Source organism: Syngnathus typhle, linkage group LG14, assembly GCF_033458585.1.
Source record: "Syngnathus typhle isolate RoL2023-S1 ecotype Sweden linkage group LG14, RoL_Styp_1.0, whole genome shotgun sequence".
NCBI classification, from domain to species: domain Eukaryota; kingdom Metazoa; phylum Chordata; class Actinopteri; order Syngnathiformes; family Syngnathidae; genus Syngnathus; species Syngnathus typhle.
This window is the reverse complement of record NC_083751.1, coordinates 1385866-1411546: the sequence shown is the minus strand read 5'-3', so window position 1 is coordinate 1411546 and position 25681 is coordinate 1385866. Positions and strand designations below refer to the sequence as shown.

The window sequence follows — 25681 nt, the reverse complement described above, 5'->3', positions numbered from 1 at the left end:
TCGTATCCACCACATGCAAGGTGAAAGGAGAGCCTGACACCTGCATGTCCTTCAGTTTCTTTTTTTAAAATAATGACAGAAATCCTGAAGCCAATACAAAAGTGCAGGTGCGCCCATGGCGGTGGAGTATCTGGTCCAATCTTTGAGTATGCGCTTAGTGAAATATACACACGCTAAGGGATGAGAGTTGTGCTACTTTTATTTGGACGCTTGAGAAATAAATCAATTCAGGCCTCACATGAAGCCCGGGCTGTTTTGTGCTGTGCTGTTTGTTTCGCCCGTAAAATAATCATTAGCCTATAAAATTCTGCAAGTGAAAAATGTAAAGGAGGCATATAAATAGTAGGTGGCAAGCAGCATTATGGATCTCTGGCCTTGGAGTCTCCCGAAGGACCTCGGTGCTTTTCTTTCTTCAATTTGCCGCGCTGCTCCCGACAGCGATGGAGCGAAGGTCTGAGTTATGCAAACAAATCCGGCATAAAAGCGACCGAGCTATTAATTCATATCGTCCAACTTTGAATAATTTCATCTGTTTAATGTCAGTGTTGCTGTTTCCTTCGTATGTTTGATCGCCCGAGCTGAAAAAATAAAAAACTGTAATCAGCTCCCTGATCTTTTCTTGCTTACTTGGCGGGATTTTTGGAAGACCTTCTGGAAGCGGCGTGTGAAGTGTGTTTAGCTGGCTCTGCAAAGTGAATTTCTCCGATTTGGTCCTATTTTCTTTTGTTATGGATGAAGAAACAAAGTTTCCTCTTCATTTTCTATTCCGCTGCCGAGTCTCGCTCGGGCTTCCTCAAAGACTTAAAATGGCCGCCACGCTGAGGTGTAATTGGTGTTCCCCTACTCTCATTTAATGGGCCGATGCAGATGAGCTCGCTGGCTGGCTCGCTCGCACATTTGGGCTAATGATTTTGCCTCGTGATTAAAATGAATTGGAGAGTACGGCGCTTTTGTAGTATCCGGACCCCTCCATCATTAGCGGATGGCTTCTTTTTTTTCTTCTGTATCATCAGTGTTTGTCAGGCAGCGGATTCATTGGAGGCCTGCCTGGGGTTGGCTTTCATGAAGACAAACTCAAAGGTTCCTCCACTTCTTGTAATCATGGACAGCACTCTTCCAGGGCTCCTCAAAGGTGCCTTTGATTCCTTTACATCCTAAAGCTGGGCCGGGCCGGGGCCGAATAGTGTCACTTGATATGGTTTGCGCTCTCCTTCTTTAACTATGCAAGGCGAGGCCGCTCCTCATCCCCCATTACTTGTCCTTCCTTCTCTCTTGGCTTTCTGTTTGGATTTTCATGTCCTTGCGTGGAGAGCTGATTTAGCACTCTCCTATATTTCAAGGAACTTGCTGATCCTCGTTTCATCCGTAGCCTTCTTCCAGTTCGCCTCGGTTCGCTTTTTTTTTTTTTTTTTCATAATTGACCGCCTCTCTGGTTTTTTTTTCCCCTCTCCCCCTGTTTTAAAATGAATTATACAGAAGGGAGGAAGTGAGGATGAAAGACGAGGTAATGCCAGTGCCAACTTCTGTGGTACGCAGTCCCGCAAACCACCGACGTTTACGGCTAACACGGTCTCCACTCTTCTGCGAAGGCTTCGGTCAAGGTTGCAAAATGTTTCCAAGGCTTTTAACAAACATTTTCCTTCCATCTATATTTTTTCGCTCATTTATTGCCGGTTTCCCAATCCCAAATTTTTCTTTCAGTGGTCTCAACCAGGGCCTGCGACCTCATGTCGATTTGAGCTTTTTTTTTTTTTTTTTTTTTTTCCCCACATGACATTTTCTCATGCTTTGGCTGTTGCTCCAAATGAGAGGAACCATGCTTTGGATTATTGTTGAATTTTTACCTTTAGACAAGCTGCACACGACTCCCCCCCCCCCCCCTTCTGAACTTTCTTAATGAATTGGGCTGTTTGGGTCACTGTCCTAATCCAACATGACAGACTTAATTGATCTACTTATTGTGGGACGTGAAGCTCAAATCCCCTCTGGTTATTTTGACACAAAGGAACACAAAAGCTTTGAAGAGCCGAGGAATGGTGCCAGCTTCAATCTGGCAAAGCACACATCGGAAGTGTGAAGAGTCCAATTGGAAGCAGCAAGGCCACTTGGATGAGCAATTGCGCAACCCGCTTTATACAGAAAACTGATTTTTTTATTTTTATTTATATTGACGTAACGCAACTAAAAATAATTTATGGACGTATCAATTAAATTTTTAACATTTTAAAATGATATGGGAATTTTTTTATGTAATTCTAAATTCTAAGACTATTTTTTGTAACGTTAAATGATATAAAATTATCATTTAATCGCATAATATTTTTAAATAGGCAGACCATATTAATAAATGAATTCCATGTGAATAATTACTAATTACTGCTGATAGGTCCGGGGCCACACTGGAATCATGAACTGCGTCTTTGCTTACTTTTATCAAAGCTCACTCGCATTTCATTTAGCTAACTTTTTATGTGCATCTATGAAATAATGGTTAGTCCCTCAAGATGGCCATTTTTTGAAAAAAAAATATCCGCCGAGGTTGCACGCCAGAACGTGCAATTATGCAGCAGCGTGGCATGCGCACTCTCCTCCGTGTGACCTCTTTGGGGGAGAAGGAGAAAAAAAAATGCTTAAATGTTGGTAATTCCCATGAAAGGATGCTTGGAGGAAAGCCAAGTTGATGTAGCCATGTTGTGTCATTATCTCCGCTTCCACAACACTGGTGCATGACTTTGCTCTGCAGGGTGCAATGTGAGAGGGCTTCACACAGGGAGTGTCACATTCACACGCGTGACACCCAAGCCAAACACCCGCCGCCGCACTGTTAGATGCTTCATTCCGGAGACCCTGCAAACATTTCGATATTTCCTGTCGGGAGAAATCACCCACTTGTGAACTGATCAACCGGCGGTTGTTTCGTCTCAATTCCAGAATTTCTTTTTTGCTTTTCACTTCAGACGGCGGGAGACGGATTCAAAGGCCTTGACATCATGGATATGGACACGCAGCCGCAAGGACAGCAAGCAGCCGTGCCGGTGTTTCAGCCACAGGTAAAACTGCCAGTCCCACACTCTTCAAAAATATATTTTTTTTATGATATTTGTCTTTTTTTGCTATTTAAATTGAAGCCAAGTATGTCATTCCTGTTTTTTTTTTTTTCAATCTTACCTTTGTGGGAGCAATTGTTTGAGACAGGCAGCAGTTGGATGAATGCAGAGTTGTTTCTATTGATGAGAACTCGGCCGGGCCGGGCCAGGCCTCCCCGTGTTCCTTTCTCGGCTCAATAAACTTTGCTCATCGCAGATCCGGTCACCGTTGGATTTTACATCCCGTCCTTCAACATGGGCCTTATTGATTTCTTTCCAGAAGGATGGTTGTTTTATTTTTCTCCATAACTATTGAATAGACTTTAAAGGAGGATGTTCATCCATATGCCCCAGAGTAACTGTGGATTTTTCTTGCCAAAAAAAAAAAACAGCACTAAAAATAGACCCTGGGTGTTTTCCTTGTCTATGCAAGCAACATTATTGCTGTAATTGCCAAGGGAGTCAATTTATTCAAAGTTTTGTAATTGCAGAATTAAGGATAATTGCCTTGCCCACATAAGAAACTCAAATAAAAGCTCTAATGATCAATTTGACTTGAGGCAAACACACAAACATCTGCAGATCCCCAAGTTGTTGATTATTTATTCTTTTTCAGGCTTAATGATTTTTTCTTTCCCCCCCACCTCATTGATTTTTTTTCTTTAAAGCTATTTTTAGCGCGTTAATTCCAGCTTGTGCTAATCTTCGCGCGTCTCCAATGTTGCCATCTGAACTGATTTCACATTTTAGTGGAAGTTAAAGATAGTCAATTCGATTGCTGCCGGATGCATTTCAACAAGTCATGTTTGCGTTTGCGCTTTCCCAAGGTTCGATATGCTCGGCAGCACAGTAGGGGGTCTGAATTGTAGATGCAATGAAGGACATTCCGTATTGCTTGCAATATATCCTCTGGCTCCCGGAGGTGTGATGCATATGCATAAGGTAAACCAGAGGAGCTGGTAGGATATCCATTTTTAATGGCGCATTTGCTCTCCGTTTCCATTTTGATGGTGGCCACACGGTTGGAAAGACGCAGGTCCGTCTGTAAGCGTGAGATGGAGAAGCACCTTTGGCAATCCCGCCGTTCTGGTTGCCTTGATTGGTCGACTGGCTGAGGATGAATATTGCATGGTGCTCTGGGTGGGTAGGGTGTCAACCCCTCTGCCTGCCAGTCACTGTCTCTTCCTGTTGTCCTCATTGTCTCTCTCGAGTCTACTTGCACGTTAATCACAGCTTTACGCTTTTTTTTTTTTTTTGTGCATCGCCGAATCTAATTTCTTGAATGAAACTGCACGGGACAATTTTGATTCTGATCAAACTACTATTTGCCTCGTCTTAGTTGGCACGGGTTCTTTTTTTCCCCCGCCCCGCCCTACTGGGATTTTCGCCAAGATTTCCGAGAAGTGGCTTCAACAGCTCAACTTGCAGCCATTTTTCTGCCTTTCTCGGGCAGCGGGCCAGTTTTCTTTCAAAATGAGCCAGCGTGGTGCCGATGTACTTGAAGTGTCCATGTCGGCCTGTCTGTCTGTCTGTCCTCTCCGCCGCTGTTGGCCTTTCCGCGGCAGCCGTTGGCACTGCCGAGCTGTCACATCAAACTCTCTTCCCCCCTCTGCTGCTTGTCTCTCTCCCCTCAACGTCTCCAGCCTTGGCCCGTCAAACCTCCATGTGTCTTGTCAGCCGTGTTTGGAAATGGCGTCATTATTGGTCAGCCTGTATCACACTTTGTCTGCTGAGTTTTCTTCCTCCCTCCGAGATGGCCCATCCCATACAAATAGGACCCACAATCCCTTGCACATCTGCACGCCATTGGCACAACAGTAAAGTTTTGCGGAAGGAGGACGTCTCCGTCGGGCCCTCATTTGATGGGATTGTGTGACGCCCGTGCGCGGCGGATGACACGGCCTGTCCTGGCCTGGCCTGGCCTGTCAGTCATTCAGCCATGGCTTGGCTGCCCTTTGAAGGCCAGGCCAGGGGGCGAAGAGGTGGCGCAAATGGCCTGTGAAGTTTACATACACTGCCCACTGCTAAACAGATTAGCTCTAATGAAGTGTCTAATGCCGGGGCCGGCGGCTGACATAATCCCGCCTGGCAGCCTGGCCCCTCGGCTGCCAAAAAAGACGCCCTCCCTCCGGCCCTCTCCTCCCTCTCTCGCACGGCCTCTGCCGCCGCCACCCAAGGCGACTCCACACGGGGAGGTGCCCACTGTTAATCATGCCGGACAGTGTGCGATCTGACATGCAAATGTAGGTCATTGCATATGTAAATGTGTGATTACGGCGCCGGCATGCCAGGACACATTAGCGAGACTGTGCTCTCAGCAGGCGGTTGTCACAGCGCTTTAGCGGCTCATGCTAACATTTGTCAAGCGACCATGCTGCGAATGAAAGCAATGCCCTCTTGTCCTCTCCTTCCTTCCATCTCTCCATCATTGTTTTTACAACACCCTAAACTGTCCGGTAACGGTGCATTTTGCACAGTCACCTCCCCACCAATTCTTTTTTTATTTTCCACCCCCAAAATCAATCAATGCAGTTGAATATGCGATCCCAAAGTTTCTGGTCATGTTAGAGCGACAGGAGAGGTGGCGTGATGCTGAATTCTCCATTGTGGCGGTGTGTACGCTAGCTGTCAGATCGACATCTGGTGCCACGGTCGCACACAAATAGCAAACGCACTTCCGAGGGGTTAATTGGACCCGTCACGAATTATGACTAGACATATGTAGTAGCCAGCGTGAACCGGAAATAAAAGACAAACTCAAAAAGCCGCATCTCTATTTTATTCACGGCGATCATGCAATTCTGTCGAATAGATTGCAACAATGACATCAACTCGGCGTTGTCGATTCATCATTTTACATATTTGTGTCGTTCTTTTTTTCCCCCTTTTTGTGATACAGTTTTTGTATTTTGGAAATCCAGTGGGAAAGCTGATAGGTAACATGCACGCCATATAAAAACAGGAGGAAAAAAAAGTACATATGTACGACAAGTTCTTTTAGAGGAATTTTTGTGACTTCATCAAAAGCCTTTTTTCTATTTGCTGAAGTGATGTATTAACTGCCGCTGGTTTATGCGCATGCTAACTCTTGGGTCCTTGCTCCCACAGCCAAAATGCCAATGTGGCATTCTGATATGAACACGTCACCTTCTCTTTGCTCCTGCCAATGCCTTCTGCAAGTTTACCAACAGTGGGAAAGGTCACTGCAGCCAGCTCTTTTTTTTTTTTTTTTTTGGGTTCACCTATCTATTGGACTCATGCTGGCATCTTCTTCCTTTTCTTAAATTAATAAATTATACCTCGCAAGTGTCTCGGGGCGAGGAACGATAGCACTTATCCCGTTTGACCCGATACCGGCCTTATTACAAAGGCGGCGGCCATATTGGTATCGGTCGCCCTCTTGTGGTCATATTACTCTCATGCCCATCAAGATCCAAATTCTCGAAGTAAATGTATAATCATGCCGTTTATATTAATAATAAAGTTTCTATTTGTTTGTTTTGTCTTCCCAGAAACCTCTGCAGCCAGACATGGGCCACAATTCGCTGGCTAACTTTCAGATTGAGAAGAAAATAGGCCGAGGACAATTCAGCGAGGTTTACCGAGCCAGGTATCTATTAGACAACACGTCTGTGGCCCTGAAGAAAGTCCAGGTAAGAAACCATCAACATTTAATTTTAGTGATGTACCAATCATCGGCCCGATATTTGACATTTTGCCGATTATCGGCATTGGATTTTTTGATTAATCCAACAGCGGATAAGTGATCAATTGACCTTATCAACCACTCATAATTTGTATCGTGAAAACATCACATGGGTCTATTCCAAATTGATTTCATTTACTGTCGCCACCTTCCGTTTGCCATATGTGTGTCCTCTCTGTGACTCCCCCTCCCTTTTTGATCCCCCTAATAGATATTTGACTTGATGGATGCCAAAGCTCGGCAGGATTGCATCAAAGAGATAGATCTCCTTAAGGTAAGCAACCCCAGAGAAGAGTGTTTTTTTTTTTAGTGCCGCAGCAGGGTCCTTGCACCACAAGAAAACAATTCAAAAGGCATCCTGGATGTGCGTGTGAGGCGCTTGTTGCCTACATTTGTATTTTTTTTTGTGTGTGTTTGTACACCACAGTGTGTTGTGCATGTAGAAAATAGTGAATGTTTGGGACTGCAAGTCTTTGACTGAGCATGTAAGTGTATCTGCTGCAGATTCTTCAAAATCTATGGCCAAACATTTTTTTCCTGAGCATGTTAGTGTATCTGCTGCAGATTCTTCAAAATCTATGGCCAAACATTTTTTTCCGTTTTATTTCAACCTCAACAAAGTGTTATTGATCCAACTCCCATACATTTTGCCACTCATATTGTTCTCAAATACTTAAAACACAGAGAGCTTTTTTCATATTTATTCCTTCACGCGTTTCCAGATTGTTTGCCTTCGCATCTTGCGCTCGTCTTCCACGTTTGCTCACTGCGGGCTGTTTATGCTCGTAGGCTTTCCCCGATACAATAAGAAAACGATAATTCGATTAGTTTGTGCCACTCTAAACACTCCGGTGTAGCTCCGGGGAGCGATGAAAGAAAAGGATACTCCCGATGTAGACACCGCATCGCACGTGGAGAGATGTAATGCCTCAAGACATCCGGATTAACCCCGGTCTATACCGCTGACCTCCTACAAGTGGTCATGGCAGGGTTCACTGACAGGTGACGAGCTTCTCCATCTTCTTTTTATATTGCTAATTTCCTTCCATCTCTGCTGGCTGTCACCAATATCATTTCCTCCTTTCAATGTTTACATCTGGCACAGCTTCTTCATTTCCTCACGGTGGTTCACCTTCCGCCTTGGGCCCCTCCTTTTTTTTCTTTCTCGAAGCTCATTGAAGTGAACACAAAGGTTCTGCCTGGGCCCTTGACTGCACGCCTTATAATAAAAGGCTGAGTGTCAGCGAGACAGCCATTTTGCCTCATCCCCCCCCCCCCCCCCCCCCTCCGTTCGACAGGCCAACAGGAGACACAGGCAAATCAGAATAATGAGCGACACAGTGGCATGGACCGACTGGAATGACACACAAATTTGTGCGTGGTTCCATGCACGGAGGAAGGCCTACACACTACTCTTAGTCACTGCCTGTTTGTTTGTTTGTCTGCCCGTATTTGCGTCTGCTTATTCATCTGCATTGTCCTGTTCTGACGTCGCCATTTCAACTTCTCACTCATTTTGCCCGCTCTGAGTATCTGGCTCTCTGACTGTTCGTTTAGTTTCATCATGCATCCGCGTGCTCCTCTTTGCCGATTGTTATGAAGTCCGGATTCCGTTCCGAAGAGTAACGATGTCAACAATTAACGATGGTAATTGCGTGCGCGTGAATGTGATTAGGCACTGTGCGCTCACTGACAAAACAAATACGTTGAGTAAGAATTTTATTTATATATCAACCTTCAATTTTGATTAAATTGGCTAAAATGTCTCAAATTATGGCTGAAGTTCCTGTTTTAAAAATTAAAGTAGAGGGCACCTGTGGATTCACATATTCATTTTTTTTTCCCCCTTCCCAAATGTTATTTATTTATTTATTTATTATCATTATTATTACTACACAGCACACTTATCAACTGTAATGCAACATTTGCCATCTTATTCCATCGGTTCAAAATCATTCGGTCACTTTATACGATCAGTCAGCTTCTTTTTTTTTTTTTTCTCCTCCAGCCGTGTCATTTGCTCACCCTGATACATTCCACACGGTTATACATCATTAAGTAATTACACACGCTGGTGGGTCCCAGGCTGCGTGCGTCATTACATAATCATCTAAAGCTCTCCGCCATATCCCCTAATGAACGATTGTTGTTTTACACCAGGCTTCCATCCGTCATTAGCGTCAACATCTCCGCAGTCCTCTGTTTGCCCGAGGTTACAGTAATGGCAGAGGAATGGCTCGGGTGGGCTTGTCATGGCTCGAGACGTGTACATCTGACACGCCGAGCCAAATATACATCTGGCGAGGGAGGGAGGGAGGGAGGGCCGGCCAAAGATGGAGACGTGGGGAAGGTAGAAGGGAGGACAAGCGAGGGAGTGCACAGCGCCCGCCGTGTGGTGCAGTGTACTGTACCGAGCCCTCCTTTCCCTTCTTCTCGGCATCATTCAGAGCATGAACATTTCTTTAATCACGGCGCAAAAAGCCAAGGACGTGTGTCGCACCGCTCCGTCTGCTCGTCTCCGTTGTTGCCACGACGACAATTCGGCAACCTCGCTATGCATCTGGCTAATATGTTCTTTTGCGATATGTTGCAATTTAGTTGCTACCTCCCCAGAGCCGCTTCCTACGCTTTCTTCTCCACGTTTGTTTATGAGGAGAAATAGTCCTCTCGCCTTATTGACCAACCAACGGGAAGGAACTGCAGCCTCAGATAAGCCCGGCTTGTTTTTTTTCCGACTGCCAGCCCTGTCAGCTTGTCAGGCGTCTATGTTTTTTTTTTTTACGCGGGTGTGTCTTGCACGAGTTGTTGTCGTCGCAGTTAGAGGGTTTGTTGTGACATGTCAGCCAGCTTTGTCACACTAGAGGACAAAAAACCGTTGCGTCGAAAATCGGGATTACCAACACGTTATTTATTCAAGCGTCGCGGGATCCCAGACTGTGAGCAAATGAAAATCATCTCTTATTGCAAATTCCACTTTCAGTATTTTGTCCTCGGTGATCAAACGAATCGCGATTCAAATGGGCTCTGATGTTTAATTGCCAATATTTTTGGACAAAAAAAAAAACGAATTTCTGGTGTTTAATAATATCAAGGTGGACATTGTCAACAGCGCTTGAAAGGAAAAAACAAAATGCAATGACAACATAAAAGAGGCTATTGAATCACACAGACTCGTTCGTTCGTCTATGGTGGAGCAACAAAACACTTGAATCGTGAACATAAGATGTAAGCAAGCAATATCGGGCAGGCAACGCTCTCCAGAAGCATTTTAGGAAGCTTTGAAGCTCTGTGGAGGACACAACAAAACAAATTGCAGCCACAACACCAGCGGCCCCCTCGGGATAACATTTTCCAAAAATGAAGCGGTCTCGAGCAGATTCGTTTCAAAATGAGAAATCTTATGAGAATGGCAGAGAGTGAGTTCCAGTGAGAAGGAAAACTTTTCACTTTGATTCCATTCCATTGCTAAGAAAATTGGAGGCTGCAGGACGAACCCAAAATCTGGAAATTTGAAAGATCGCTTTGACCAAAAATGTTCTACTTTGAACTTATTTCTCGCCTCTCTTCTCGTTTTCTCTCACAGCAACTCAACCATCCAAATGTGATAAAGTATCACGCGTCTTTTATTGAGGACAACGAGCTAAACATAGTACTGGAACTAGCTGATGCCGGAGACCTCTCGCGTATGATCAAGGTAAGTGACTTCCCCCAGCAGCAGTACCAAATTAAAAAATCAATCAATAAAATACAGAATAGTCTTCAATTGAAGATAAATGACCAAACTTGTTAGTTACTGTAGCACAAACTCGCCTCCAACAGAATTGCATCATCATTTTTTTGTAGGCAGAAAACATTTTGGCGCTGACGTCAAGAGATGAATACAAGATGACAAATTTTATTTCCGGATTCAAAACGAAACTTAGAAGCGTTAATTATAGCAAACCAGCATATTTTTAGGTGAGCAAAAGTATTTGAACAGTCTTAAAATTGAATTGAAAATACAAGGCCACGCATGTCAAATAAGAAATGGGTCGATTCAAACAAACATACCTATGGATTGCTTTTATAAAATGTGTAGCATGTCAAAGGATAATGCCTGAAAAGAAGTCCCAGTCGGCCGCCATATTGCGTGGAATGGAATGTTGACTTGGAAACAGCGTCCCAGACTTATGGTCTTGTATAACTGAAGGAATGGAGGCTGGAGGTCTGTGGTTTTTTTGCAAGACGACATTTCTGCCTACCTGAGTCAAACTGAATCATACGTTCCGTAATGTAACCGAAAACCCAATATTACCCCCAAATCTTCTTTAATCTAAATGCGGACATCTGTCTCAAATGAAGAAAGGAAGTTGGGAAGAATAAAACGACAATCATAGGCAATAAAGTTCCACATGTTTTTTAAACGTGCACAGACCTGGACGTGAGCAACTACCGTGGAGACACTTAGAAGATGATCAGTAAGATCATCCTCCAATTGAAACAAACTACTTGTGTTTCGTTTCTTTTGAAACAGAAGGATGAACATTTGCTTCATTCATTTATAATTCCTTTCAATATTCCTCATCCCTTGGCTAATGTTCTATTTTCTGGTCATCTTTGAATTCAAATGCAAGCAAATGGCTGAATTTGCATTCGCTTAGAGAATATCGCATGTGCAGTGTTTGCAGTTAAGGGCGTAACGGCTTGGGTGGTGCTGGTGCTGCTGCTGCTGGTGGGCATCTCCGCGCTCCCCCATTGACATCAAACAGTCCTCTGATATGGAAATGGGAGGGCAAGGGAAGAATGGCTTCTTAGTGCCGCTTTGTTAGGATATAGGCCAAGGTCTATCCTTTCCTCCTACCTCCATCATCCTCTTCTTTTTTCTTTCCAGGCTGTCGTTCTTTGCATTTCTCCATTGCGCTACGAGAGGCCGTGAAAAGTCATTGGATTTTAATCGTGACGCACGAAAATAGCTCCAAAGTTTTAAAGAAGATGAGACGGAAAAACACACGATTGTGCAATACTATTTCGGTCCTCAAGAGGCAACGTTGAGTCACCGTGCCGTCATTATAACTTGACAAATAAGACACGTACCAAGAGGAACGCGCAAGTCCAACACCCAAAATAAATAAATAAATGAGTGCCCTAAACCAAATGACTACAGTGTATGCCAGATTCTGGATTGGCATATTCAATGCGGGCCAGTAGTTAAAACTGGATTTATGTTTGTATGTTCGTGTGCATTTCTTTTGCAGCACTTTAAGAAGCAGAGGAGGCTTATCCCCGAAAGAACTGTGTGGAAGTATTTTGTCCAGCTTTGCAGCGCACTTGAGCATATGCACTCCCGGAGAGTCATGCACAGAGGTAGACTTGATTTTTTTATGGATTCATTAAAGAAATCACAATGCTGTTTTTGTACAGGAACTGTTAACGTTCAACCAAACATGGGTAACGGAACATAGTGTTAATGGTGCCATGTGTGTCCAATAGCACTCAAATTAAGTCCCTAGAAACACATGAACACACACACACACAGCTATAGGTGTGATATACTTCCGTTCGACTTGTCTTTGATGAGAGTTCAGCGACACTAATGAATCCTGAGCTTTAACAAGCACTTTACTGGGAGGGCCTGTTGAAAAGCCGCTTTGCAATTATACACTACGGAGTGAGTGAATTTTATTGGCTGATGCGGCTTACCTTGATTCATTACTTCACAACCGAGATGTCAATATTTTCCCCTAAAAATATGCCGGCACGTTATAGGGATTTTCTCAAATCGGCGTCATCGTAGAACTTCACGCCGACATCCGAAGAAGTTAGCATGATCGCCCTAACCCTGACTTCTTTTCTTCTTCAGACATCAAGCCAGCCAATGTATTCATCACGGCTACAGGAGTCGTGAAGCTAGGAGATCTGGGACTGGGGCGGTTCTTCAGCTCCAAAACCACGGCCGCTCACTCTCTCGGTAATGCACGGCATTTTGCGAGGTCTTTGAAATGAAATACAAACACTCCATGTTTGCACACACACACACACACGGTTGCAGAAGGCTTGTAATCACCTGCCGTTGGATGTGTTTCATTAGCTATGGTGAGAGCAGAGCCATGTGTCATTGGGCCGGCCAGCCACGCTGCCTCCTCAGACTTGTGCTTCATAGGCCACTTAGTTACTTCCTGTTCCATTGCCCTTTGACCCCTGTACACATGGATAGCGAGCACAAGCATCTGACACGCAGCGCAGTTGGGGTCTGCGCGCTGTCATAAAACAAGCTAGCAAAGTTTACAATCAAAGTTACTATTAGCGTTAAGTGGGTGCCTGTTTGCCATAGGGAATAAAATTTGATAACAGGTTCTTTGAAGGTATGAGAAGCTGTCGTAATTAGGATGTTGGCCTTGTTTAAGATGCACGCAAAAAAGGGGCTGCTAAACCAGAGACAAATTGACAGCATGGAACCAAATCTCTAATGAGTGGGATGTACTATGAGCCATGTACTGTGAATGTTTTGGTGCGAAGCCAATGTCGATCGAGACGTTTGAGTGATCATTCATTTCTGAAGGAACAGACCACTTTTCACTTTTAAGGGTTTAACGCAAAAAGACCGACGTACGCCTCTTCGAAGGTGTTTAAAACGGTAGTCTCCGAATTTACCCTTCGTAAACTGGCCCGTGACCCCAACCCATTAAAGTTAATTTGCTGCAACAAAAACACAAATACTGCCGTATGTGGGCATTTGGAGTCGATTTGATCACATAAATAGTATTAATTTGACCATTTGCTGTCGACGGAGTATAACGTCACAGTCGCCAGGTCTCATGATTGGTCGCTCTGGCAACCGTGATGTCATTTTCAGTCGACAGCAAGCGGCAAAATGGCTGCCCCCCCCCCTGAGCTCAATAAAAACAGGTTACAATTAAGTTAGCTTAATTGGTTTACATTAAGATTCCCTGATGCAATTAAGTTTGGTTAGTTGTTTTGAAGTATAAGACCTTGCATTGTAATAGAGACGTGCACTGGTTCCACTTTGGCCTGCAGAGATGTCCAAGGAGCTGTCCAACATCTTTCTGGCACTCTCATGGCTGCTTCAATTAACTCCATTGGAATATGTTGAACATATTCCGCTGTCATTCACACTGTCTCACTTTCCAATGTTGAAGTGTTATTATCACACACAGCATGTTATTCCAGGCCTCCGTACAGCAGCGGCGGCGGCAGCACAGACTGTGGAAAATGTGTGACTCTCATGTGCCAGCGTCAAAATGTCTGCAATTGCTCAGGAAACGTTAAGACCACAGCACCCTCTTTAGGCTGACCGGGGACAGGCAACTGGATTCCCAAGGGGGGGGGGTCAACTCAACATACTTAAGTTCTTTGGGTATCGGCTTACATTTTGAATTTTAACTTCAAATAATATATTTTCATCCATTTTTCTGAATCCAGCATTAACACATATTTAGAAAAATACCGTATATACCCACATAATATTTCTAATGGCTTTTCTCACATCAATACCATTATGAGGTATGTGTATATGTGCCAACATAAAAGTATGCTAATTAATCGACTCGAATAACAATCTGCCGGAGACTCATTGTGTCACCAAATATCCTTGGCTGCTCCTGCGGCAACCATTGACATTTTTTGAAGTTGCAGACACCCCTCTCGTCATTCCTTAGTACATGTCCATCTCCCATTGCACATAGCTGAGGTGTGTGTGTGTGTGTGTGTGTGTGTGTGTGTGTGTGAGATGCAAAAGAGGAAAAAGTGAAAGCACTACATGGTGACAGACTGAGAATGGGCAAAAAAAAATATGGAGGTGCAGAAGAAACTGTGCAAAAGAAGGGCAGAATATGTTCAGTGCTGGAAAATAATGACTGTTTGACAGTAAAAAAAGAAACCTTAGCAAAAAGGGAAAATAGTAGTGGAAATAAAAAAAAAAAAAACGAGTGGGACGAGCCATTTATTTGGGCATGTTTTCACAGCGGTGTCCCAGTGCGGCTCTATAATAAGCCCAGTCCCCGCGCTGAACAGTAGACGCCGCCATGGTGGTCCAGCCATTGACAGAAGCTTTCAAACTAAAGGCCAATACTCCCTTTTTATCTCCTGCACACTGTCAGACTACTTCCATTCATACATACATTGTTACGTTCCTATTCTGAAATATGTGTATGCATGTGAGATATGCAAACTCTAGTGTTTCTGCCATAAAGTAATCTCCGTTAGATTGAAATATTTGAATGCTGAAATGTTGTCCTAATAAAAGCAAAATAAAAGTCCACATGAAAAAAAAAAATAAATAAAGCTTTTTATGACCGATGGTCTAATAAATTGGAAAAGCACTGTTACGTATGAAAACGTCATATACAAAATATTGAGGAGTGGAAGATAATCTGGGCCAGGCACTAAAATTAGAAAAAAGAAAACCACCAGAAAGATGATATAGTAAAAAAAATAGCCAGTAATATATCGTCAAATATACCCCTGATTGATTAACACCTTCAATGAGGGCTGCGTTAATGATGTGAACAGCGCGACGAGAAAATACACAGAAAGCAGAACACAAGCTGGAACACTCTGGGGGGAGAGAGGAAGGCTGATATTGGAGACAAATCTGATGATTGAGACATATATTTATAGCCATGCAAGTCTATTCTTTAAAAGCCAGCAACAAAGTTGTACAGACTACTAATGCCAAAATCAGAATCAGGGCACGGTAGGACATGTAGGAAAAGCAAACACTTGCATGTAACTTAACGTTGGCTGCTGTGATTCTCCAAAATGTCAAAATCTGTCAAAACCTGCCAATAAAAAAAAAAAAAAAAAAACTCTTCGCAAAAAATGGAATCAGCATTTTTATGAACTGACGTTCGTTAATTCACCTTTTACATCAACTTAATAGTTTTATGAAAAATACAGTCGAGGTCACATTTGTCAAAATTGAAATGAATCCCCACATGACTTTTCAATTTATTTGGATGAATAACTCATTAATTTAACATACAGGAGCAGCCTCAACCTAGCCCACTTGTCTTTTTATGCAGGCATTAGCATATGAGAGCTTGATTCTTTTGAATTAGCTAATAACCAATGCTTATTCCAACACACACACACACGGATGCTATAAAAAATTGCTGATGATCAATTAGAGCGCTGTTTATTCCTCACCGTCTTTGCAGAATTTTTTTTTTAATAACGAATGACGCTTCATCAAAGTGTTTTCTCAGCCTAATTGTACCTTCACCCAAAATTTCAGCTCCCGTGACCTGCTATTCTCCCGTTAGCACTTCAATTCTTCCGAGCCTTTTTGCGGAATTTTCCCGTGGAAGCTCCCGACCACTGAAAATTTGTGGCGTGGATCATTTCTTCACTGTAACGTGAATTTAAATTTCATTCAAAATGATATAGAAGACATTGTTGAAGGCAAAATCTGGAGTCTCTCAATTCCTCCCAAGTTTCCACATAAATTTGCTTTAAACTTTGTGGAACGAGTACATGTTTGCAAAATGCCCAACCAGATGTGATGAGCGTAATGCAAAACTGCTGCTGGATTTGCTTGGTCGACTTTTACATGGGAAATCCCAGCAAAACCGAAAGCGGCCCTTCCCACTCCAAACGCCAAGAATGCAGAAAATCTCGGTATAAAGCGACAGAAGCTGCGGTTGCTGTCCGAGTCCAGTCGGCTGAAGGTCTGATTCCCTGGAATGCTGCCAGTCGCCATGCTAGTTTGGGATTCTTGAGTTTCCAAAACCAGAACCAGAAAACGGGCCTGCTTTTCAGCCTCCGTCAACGGGGCGTCTTCTATAGCTGCTGTTTCAGATCATTACCAAGCCGGCTAATCAAAAGTGATTGATGTATATTTTGTGTCTGCTTTGTCATGCTTTAACAATTATGCGTACTTTATGGCCAAGCAGGTTTATATGCAACCTGTAAATATCATCTTACTTGAGCTGACTAATCATTAATAGGGGCAATATACTTGAACGACTCCCTGTCGTTTTCCTTACGAAAATTCTTTCCAACCTCTGAACTCGACATGGTTGAAAAGACTCGTCCGCGTTCCCTTACCAGCGTACGCCACAGAACTGTGGAGAGCAATGCAAACGGTAATAATCACTGTTTCTCCTGCTCTTTTTTTTTCTTTCTTTTCTCCATCATCTAGTGGGCACACCATACTACATGTCACCGGAGAGGATACACGAAAACGGATACAACTTCAAATCGGACATCTGGTCGCTGGGATGCCTGCTCTATGAGGTAAAGTACAGACAAATATATCAAACTAGGATTCTATGCAAAAAGTAATAAGTCATTACGTTGAAATATTAAAAAAATAATTAAATCAATTGAAATGATTAATAATAAAATTTAAACAAATGATATGAAATAATTTTGCAACTCTAGTTCCGCGTCTGAGGTGACATAGGAATGGGAAATTCACTTCGACTGTTATCTACATAGCACCACACCGTAAAGTGTCTTTGCTAAAAACCTTCTGGGGTGGGGCTTAAGAATGACGACCTATTCCATCCAGCAGGTCAGGGTAAAAGCCTTTTTGAAGAAACTGCCCATCGTGCATCCACATGTGGAAACTTTCTCTCCACTCTTTTTTTTTTTTTTTATTCCCGTCCCTTCTGTTCCATTCCCTCTTTGTCCCTCCCCTTTCCTCGCTTAACCTTCAGGCATAAGGAATTCACAGAGACATGATCCACATTGATTTCACTCTGAACATGGTAACAACTGAGAATCGTACAACAGCTCCATTTTTTTTTTTTTTCCCTCCATCCCGGTGCCTGTGGCATGGGTAACGTCCAAAGGGTCTGTCAATACCTGGTCATTGTATCAGCGTCTATCTTCATCTTCCATTCTGTTTGATCCCTTTCTCCTCGTGTCCAACCTCATTAGGTCCTTTGACGCTCCATGAGAGCGAACCCCTCCTCTCCGATAATATTAGTCGTTATCTCCCAGGGTGACATGGAAGCTAAGGAGGCGGAGTTTACTCCACACCACATACTGATAAAAAAAACAACGCTTTTTTAAAATTTATACAGACACATTAGTTTGAGTGGAGAAGAAGAATACCTTGATGGAGCTCGGCCATGTTAAACGAGTCTGTGTCTCATTACAAGCCCACTCCAGTATATGGATTGATGTTGCTTTTATGAGAGCCAGCATCCTTGGTTACACGTGATGAGTTGCCCCATGGCTAAGTCTGTTTTTTTTTTTATTGTGGACTGTTTTTTGAAGAACCCTCCTTTAAACGTTTTACACGGTATTCATTACGTTTTCCGAGTACCTTTTATAGTTTTTCTTTTTCCCCAAATAATGTAATCTGCTTAAAACGATCGCATCCCTTTTTGCATTTGATTTAGTGAGCTAAAAAAAAAAAAAATATTTCTCTAAAACCAACACACCAATATAGCAACTGCTACATTTAGGAAGTCCTGCTCAGTTTTTCGTACGTAACCTTTTACCAGTTTCCTTTATTATCAATATGTCAAAAGTTGAATAAAATCCCGGCTCCGATGGGACTAGGTATATTTTTAATGACTGTCCTCAGACACTCTGACTTGCTTCCTTGATGAATATGTCATCAGAAAGAAACATGAAGGACCAATGTGAACATAAAAAAGTCATGCTTTCTTCATTTGGACAGAATGTGTGTGTGTGTGTGTGTGTGTGTGTTACTGCATGCTCTAATTTGAAGATAGCATGTTGACAAACGTGAACAGCCCTCGCCGATATCTGCAGAAGCTTGACGTGTTCCGCAGATGTTTCCAGAAGCCGAAACAAAATGAGCGCTAATTGAACAAGGAGCACGTTTGCAGACCTCGCATAGGTTCGGGAAACGACTCGCTCAAGAAAAGCACAGACTGTTTCTCTTTGTGCGTGTCTGTGTGTTCCACCACCGACAACTGGCAGACAGCAGGCATGCGTCCGCATTGACTCTTTCTGGAATATCAATGAAGCATGCACACACACAAACACGCACAGACCTGGGCCTCAGAGGTCAGACAGTGAGTCAATCATCTACCCCGATGCGATGACACCCCAAAAAAAAAAAACGAGTTTGTGCGGCGTGCATGTTTATGGGCGTGAGCGAGCCGGCGCGAGCGCACGCAGGGGGGCCAGCAGCTGTCAGGGGCGAGGAGCAGCAGACACTAATGAAGCAGATGAATAGTGCAAAAAGTCCCAAATAAAAACAGGACACTTGACATTTTTCATCTGTCAAAAGTAGAAGATGCATGAAAATACGTTGGGGTCTTGTTTAACCCTCTGCCTCCTGGTATCGAAGCCCCCCCTCCATCTTCCTGTGTGTCTGCTTCACTCTCCTCCTCCTCCTTTTTTTCTCTTACTTACTTTGAAGTGTATATTTTGGGTAAACACTCAGCGGTCCTCCCGAACATGCGCTCTGTTATAGTAAATCAAAAGGCAGACAGTGAGAGAGCAAAAAAAAAAAAGAGCATTTCCAGGCCATTGAAAGGAACTTTGACAGTAAAAAGATTTTATTTTTTTTTCCTTCTCCACGTTTGACATTTACCCTCTGCATTTTGATATCTTTTTACAGTAATTGAGAGTGATTAGTGGAAGTGAAACTGGAAGCTCTTTGACATTTATTACAAATGTCTCACACCTCTCGCACTGGCATTTTAGCTTGGAATGAATTGATTAAATACTCGACTGATTTAATGGCCAGCAATTTAATGTTAGTTTTAATTGATATGGATAAGTAAGGTCATTCCCGTAGGGTTCATAATTAGTCAAGGGGGAGTATGGCCTGCCCCGAAATGGTGGCATTTTCAGATGGCACAAAGAATTTGTTTTCTCTTCACTGAAAAAAAAAAAATCCCATTCCCAGCCAAATAAAATCAATTGAATACAGATACATTTGTTAAGTTGATGTATAGTCTTCCTAAAAAAAAGATCGGCATCCAGATAACGATCCACTTGGTAAAATAAAATGAAGTATATTCAACATCATTCTTTTCAGTGTACTCACACGTGCGAGTGAAAATGAGTGTACGTGTGCACATTTTTTTTTTATGCACAACTGTAAGCCTTGGAAATGTTCTCGGAATTCCAGAGACGCCAACAGAATCAAGTCTCTGCTTGTTATGGGGCTTTTCAACAGCTGCTGACTTGATACAATGCATTTTTTTCTGGAAGAAAATGTTTGTCGTTAAAATGATTTCACTGGATGATATCCTAAATAGGGCTATTTTTGCAGCGGCCAGAGCACCCCCCCCTCCCGCATATGAAAATCGTAAAACAAAAGTTTGACTACTTTTGCTACAAATTAGGCTCATTCTCGACTATTCCGCAAACATGTCTGGAATTGATAGCCGTCAACTAAGTCGACTCAACAGCATATGCAAAAAACATCCCTGGAAAAAGTTGCAAATTTGATTTCAATGAAGTGATATTTGCATATTTGCAACCAGCTCTTTTAAAAATGCTATTTGCATATTCATATGGATCACAATATATTTTATTCCCGGTTAAGCAATCATGCATCACGCAGCAGCTATTCAACTTTTCAGTGACAATGCAAGTATTGAGCAATAAAAAAATTAACTGCGTCGTTGTCTGTTTTCGGGAAGGCTGTAGAAATTCTTGACGTATTTGCACATAGCAGTAAAAGTCGACTGCCGACTTCCACATCTGTTTCTCCCCCCCTCCAGAGTGTGTCGTTTCCCCCTGAAGCTCACCTCATGACTCTTTTTTCCTCTCCACTCGTTCGTTCAGCTCCAAGTCTCGCATGGCGCACAGTGATTCTTCAGTTTCAATTTGATTGATTTTGCTAGCTGCAAATGTCAAGCCATTAAAGCCCGAAAGTAGGCGCAATTAAATCGTGCGTACTGCACATCCGAAGAATGATGATGAATTGATTTCCGCAACTCCTTTTCCACTATTAGCCTGGCTGAAATTAGCCACAAGCTAAAGGCTTGTGAATATGTTTGCAGTATTATTTAAAGCCATCTCTTTGGAGCCTGCTAACGTTTCAATCTATAGGTGCGATTGGTTTCGTACAATCTGAACTGCGGACCTCCGCATTTTTTCCCCCGCCTGTCCTCACTTTATTTCCGCATGTCCTTTGCATTTCAGATGGCAGCGCTACAGAGTCCATTCTACGGAGATAAGATGAACCTCTACTCCCTTTGCAAGAAGATCGAGCAGTGTGACTACCCTCCTCTTCCATCAGATCATTACTCCGAGGAAGTAAGTCATGTCGTACATCACTTAGCGCTCTGCGGTAGGTAGGTTTGGATCTGCTCACCTATTTATTCCCATTGGTATGTTCAGTGAAACAACACTTTAGACCAAAATGACCGCTTTCTCTTTTTCTGTGCCAACGCGCTGATTTCGACTTGTATTGACTTTTTTTTTTTTTTTAAACCAACTGAAATCCATCCAAATGTCAGTACACAGTGTGTTTCGCTATAATATCATTACTCTGATGAAAAGGCCCTGATTTGAAACGTTTGAAAATGAAATCTTACATATTAAAAGCATGTGTTTAGGGTGGAATAAAATGAGCTTGTGTGTCAGGTTTCCCCTGGCTAAACGTGAAATGATCTAGCGTAGTACAGCAAAGCCTCATCGGTGCACAGGGGACATGTAATGCAGCCAGGCTGCGGTCAACTGATTGCTTGTGCATGGTTACATTGAAACGTAGCTTAACCCGCTCCGAGTTGTCGGGGGAAAAAATGTTGACAGCAAATATATTTCGATGTTTGTAAATACTACAGGAGCACAAAATCTCATGATGAGAATGACTAAAAATGTGACTGCCATTGCGCATCTCTAGTGAAAAGTTCAAATAAGATCTGTACGGTGGCCTTGAAATACAAAACACTCTAACAAATTTTTAAACCGAACACATTTGGGGGTTTTTGTGTGTGTATTTTATTTCACTGCTTTTTTGGGGGTTGGGTTCTTTGCCATTGTTTAGCTTTTTGTTACTGTGTTTTATTTGCTTTACTGTTTGGTATTTTATCATTTGACTCATCTGTTTCTTTGTTTTGTTTTTTTCTTGAGCTATTGTATTTCGCTATTGTTTTTTTCTGGGTATTTTCCATTGGCTATGTGGTTTCGCTCTTTGTGTTTTTTTTAAATTTGCCGGTGTGTTTTGCGCTTCAGGGCCACCGAAGATCTGTCCCTTTGCTGTTTTCTCTGAATGACTGCTTTGCTTCACCCAACTTTGTAAGCAGCAGGAAACCACAAGGAGAAAAAAAAAAACCCCTATTAGCACAAATAACACACCTTATTTTCTCTTTGCAGGCTGTTAAAAAAAACATATATATATATATATATATATATATATATATATACACATACACATACACATACACATACACATACACACACACACACACACACACACACACACACACACACACACGTACCGTATGGCACCAGCCATAAAATGCCCAAAAAAGTGAAGAAAAAAAAAACATATATGTATATAAGTTGCTCCTGAGTATGTCGCCCAAACTATGAAAAAAATATATATATAATATAATATATATCTTTATTTTTAAAACGCATACGAATATAGTCCTCGAAGGTAAAAGCGGCTGTCCGTTGCCTGCGTTGAAATGACGTCTCCGTGAGTTGGAAGTTTCTCCACTAACTCCTGCAGAGTGTTTTTCATTGCACTTTGGTGTTTACTTCATTAGGTTGACAAAGGCTAATTGCATGGCGTTTCATGTCTTTGCACAAGCTTTTTTTTTTTTTAATTTTATCTGCATGAGCCGTCGCACCAGCGTGCATTTGTTACAGTAGCTCCCTCTCTCTGCACAAAGCCAGCCAGTCAGCGCTCGGAGCAGGAGCGCGCCCCACATGTCACCCCCATCCCGCAGATAGGGAGACAAAGCGATAGAGTGAGCGAATGATGGCTGATGGAGATGAGGGGGGGTGCCTACAGCGCCTGTCTGGATGTAAACAATGCTCCTGAAGGATCGGCGGCAAACTGTCAGCTGCTCATCTTTGTTGTGTCATTTAACCATCTCCGTCTATGCTTCCCCCGCTTCCCCCCCTTGCCTCCCTTCACCAGCGCTCGCTCCCCCCTCCACCCGCCACCTGACACTTTACCCCCCCCACCTCACTCGCCATGCAAAGAAGCACATGAATATTTTACATATCTGCATCTTTTCTCAACCCCACCCAAATCTCCATCCGGCGCTACTAATTTTCAGACTATCTGAATTTACATCTCTCTCACATATGCACGCAGTGGCTGACGAGAGCTCGTCCGGGCCACTGGCGTTGCCGTGAAGTTGGCAGACAGTTACCATAGCGACCTCGCATAGATGTGTCCCCCCCCCCCCTTTATTCTCTTCTTTTTTTAATGATGGTGGTGGCTGTTCCGCCTGCGAGCCTGTCTATCTATCTGCTCCAATCAGCCGCTTGGCTTGGCTTGGCTTGGCGTGTGCGAGCGCCGGCGATGGAGTGGCAGCACCGTGCACGTGGGCTTGTGCGGACCCGAGTCAGCGATTCATGTGCTCGGTCCAGTTACCTCTTGCTACCGCCGTAGCGAGAGCCCGTCAAGACTTTCTTGTCTTTTGGCTATGGTTCCAATGACATCATTATCGTTAATGCCATTATTTTTCCTTTCCCCTCCCTTCCCCTTGTGATGCATCAGCTGAGGAATTTGGTAGATATGTGCATCAACCCCGACCCGGAGAAGAGGCCGGACATCACCTACGTGTACGACATCGCCAAACACATGCAGAACGTGACGCAGGGCAGCTAAACCCCGGAATGGCACAAACTATAGCTTGTAGAACACATCCCTCCTCGATTTCCATGCTGGACGTGTACACATCTATCTGCTTCTATGCAAATACTTAGTCCAGAGCTCATTGTGATAAGCGGACGGCATTTATAACACGGTTTTTTGGAGGGATGTAAACGTGAGCGGCAGCCTAAATCCTTCCTGCGCAAGGTAAACAACAAGCCCAATCAAATCTGTCCATTGTATATCACTGTTCATATCCGAGCTTGGATATTCTTTTCATCGAGGGCCACCCCGAAAAAAATGGTTTGCACGCAATACTTCAACGCTAACAAATGCTGTTAAATAGGACAGGAAAGAGAAAGTCGATGATTATCGAGAGATGTCATAAGGAGTGCAGAGGTAGCGGTACTGGTTATGTTGCAGAATTTGGAAAGCCGGCTCGGTTCAGAGGTGCAGGTGGGAAAACACGGGCAAATGTCGACGCAGCGCTTTGAATGGTTGTCACTTTGACACTCCGCTTTCAAGAGTCTGCCTCTCTTTCGACATCCTTGAAGGAGTAGGTAGTATGCCGAAGTATCAAAAAGGAAAAAAATCGGTTCCACATTCTGTTTACTTTTCTCACCCACACAAGAAACATTTGGTTTGGGAGCAGCAGTAAATGAAAAAACGGTGTGATGGACATTTCGAAGTTTGCCTTACGTTTCTTTATGCAGGGAACAAAGAGACAAATAATCTTTGCCTTGTGTACATATATATATATTGTCCATTCAATGTGTATCTCCCGGCAAATACCAGATGATGAGTTGTATAATATTTTGTTGCAAATGTTGTTCATTCACCAGCTCAGTGGCCTAGTGGTAGAGTGTCTCCCCTGAGACTGGAAGGTTGTGGGTTCAAACCCCGGCCGGGTCATACCAAAGACTATAAAAATGGCACCCATTGCCTCCCTGCTTGGCACTCAGCATTAAGGGTTGGAATTGGGGGGTTAGATCACCAAATGGTTCCCGAGCGCGGCACCGCTGCTGCTCACTGCTCCCCTCTCCCCCAGGGGATGGATCAAAATCACATGGGGATGGGTTAAATGCAGAGGACAAATTTCACCACACCCAGATGTGTGTGTGACGATCATTGGGACTTTAACTTAACTTAACTTAACTTTGTTAGCATCTGTCCGTCCGTCTGTCACAGTCCCGATGAAACACTCCACAAACATGCTGCACTGAATACACTGTATTTTGCTATTATATCAAAGCGGTGAAGGAGTATTTTGTATTTTTATTTTTTGGGATACGGGAATATTATCTATTGGTGGGTTTGTCCCTCAATGGAGTTTTTTGTCCGTCATTTTACAAACTCCTTGTGAGAACCGGCTGGTCCACATCGTTTGTGAATTGTAGTGTAACATTGACATGAAATAGGTTTACAACAGTGTGACATACACACACGTCGAGCACTGACTCACCCGTTTTACTGTACTGCATCTCCGTGATACTTCATCGACATCGGCGCTAACGCGGCTTTGTCTTTTAGCATCGACTACAAAACGGTCCTATTTTGGATTAGAATCATCTGTCATGCAAAACTCTCCAACCGCAGTCAAACATTTTCAATTTCAGCCATAATCGTAAAAATCGATTGTTGTCTCCCACAACGGTGTTCAGCATTTCCAGTGATTCTGAGCATATTTTTATTCGCATGTTAGTTTCAACGGCATGCCAAAGTCCTTCATGTTTATCAAGTAAAATCCTATTATTATTTTTTTTCCCCTTTCCCATCCATTCGAGCACTTTGCCTGAAGTTGGGCGTGCACATTGAGCGTCGTGTTTTTGTTTGTGCACCGACAATGAGATCTAGGTCGTTTGTAAGTCGTCACAAGGGGCTTGTTAAACATACATAGTACTGGGGGATTATAGCGCTGAAATCCTTCTATCACAGGGCCCCATTATTTTGACCTTGACTCACTTCCATTTTCCACCTTATGTAAGTTGTGTTTGGTTGGAGAGTGGAGGGGCTTTTCCCCCAAAAGTGAAATAATAGGCTCCTTCCTACTGGCTTTGGCTTTATTTATGGTTGGGCTAGTTGTTGTTTTGCTTTCATCTCGTGTCCCACCAATGCCATGTATTTTTAGCTTCATGCAATAAAGTTGCAACATTTCTCCTGACTGTTTGAGTG

General features: G+C 43.2%; 1 protein-coding gene across 1 annotated transcript in view; it reads left to right on the top strand.

Moving 5' to 3' along the window:
* Window positions 1–24052, top strand: part of nek7 (NIMA-related kinase 7) — a 31209-nt gene extending 7157 nt beyond the window's left edge. The window contains exons 2-10 of the mRNA XM_061296385.1: window positions 2958–3050; window positions 6599–6739; window positions 7004–7066; window positions 10376–10486; window positions 12027–12135; window positions 12632–12739; window positions 16931–17025; window positions 20875–20988; window positions 23414–24052. Coding sequence (XP_061152369.1) covers window positions 2991–3050; window positions 6599–6739; window positions 7004–7066; window positions 10376–10486; window positions 12027–12135; window positions 12632–12739; window positions 16931–17025; window positions 20875–20988; window positions 23414–23524 — 912 coding nt within the window. The 5' untranslated portion in view covers window positions 2958–2990 and the 3' untranslated portion in view covers window positions 23525–24052. The remainder of the gene's footprint in view (window positions 1–2957; window positions 3051–6598; window positions 6740–7003; window positions 7067–10375; window positions 10487–12026; window positions 12136–12631; window positions 12740–16930; window positions 17026–20874; window positions 20989–23413) is intronic.
* The last annotated feature ends 1629 nt before the right edge of the window (window positions 24053–25681 follow it).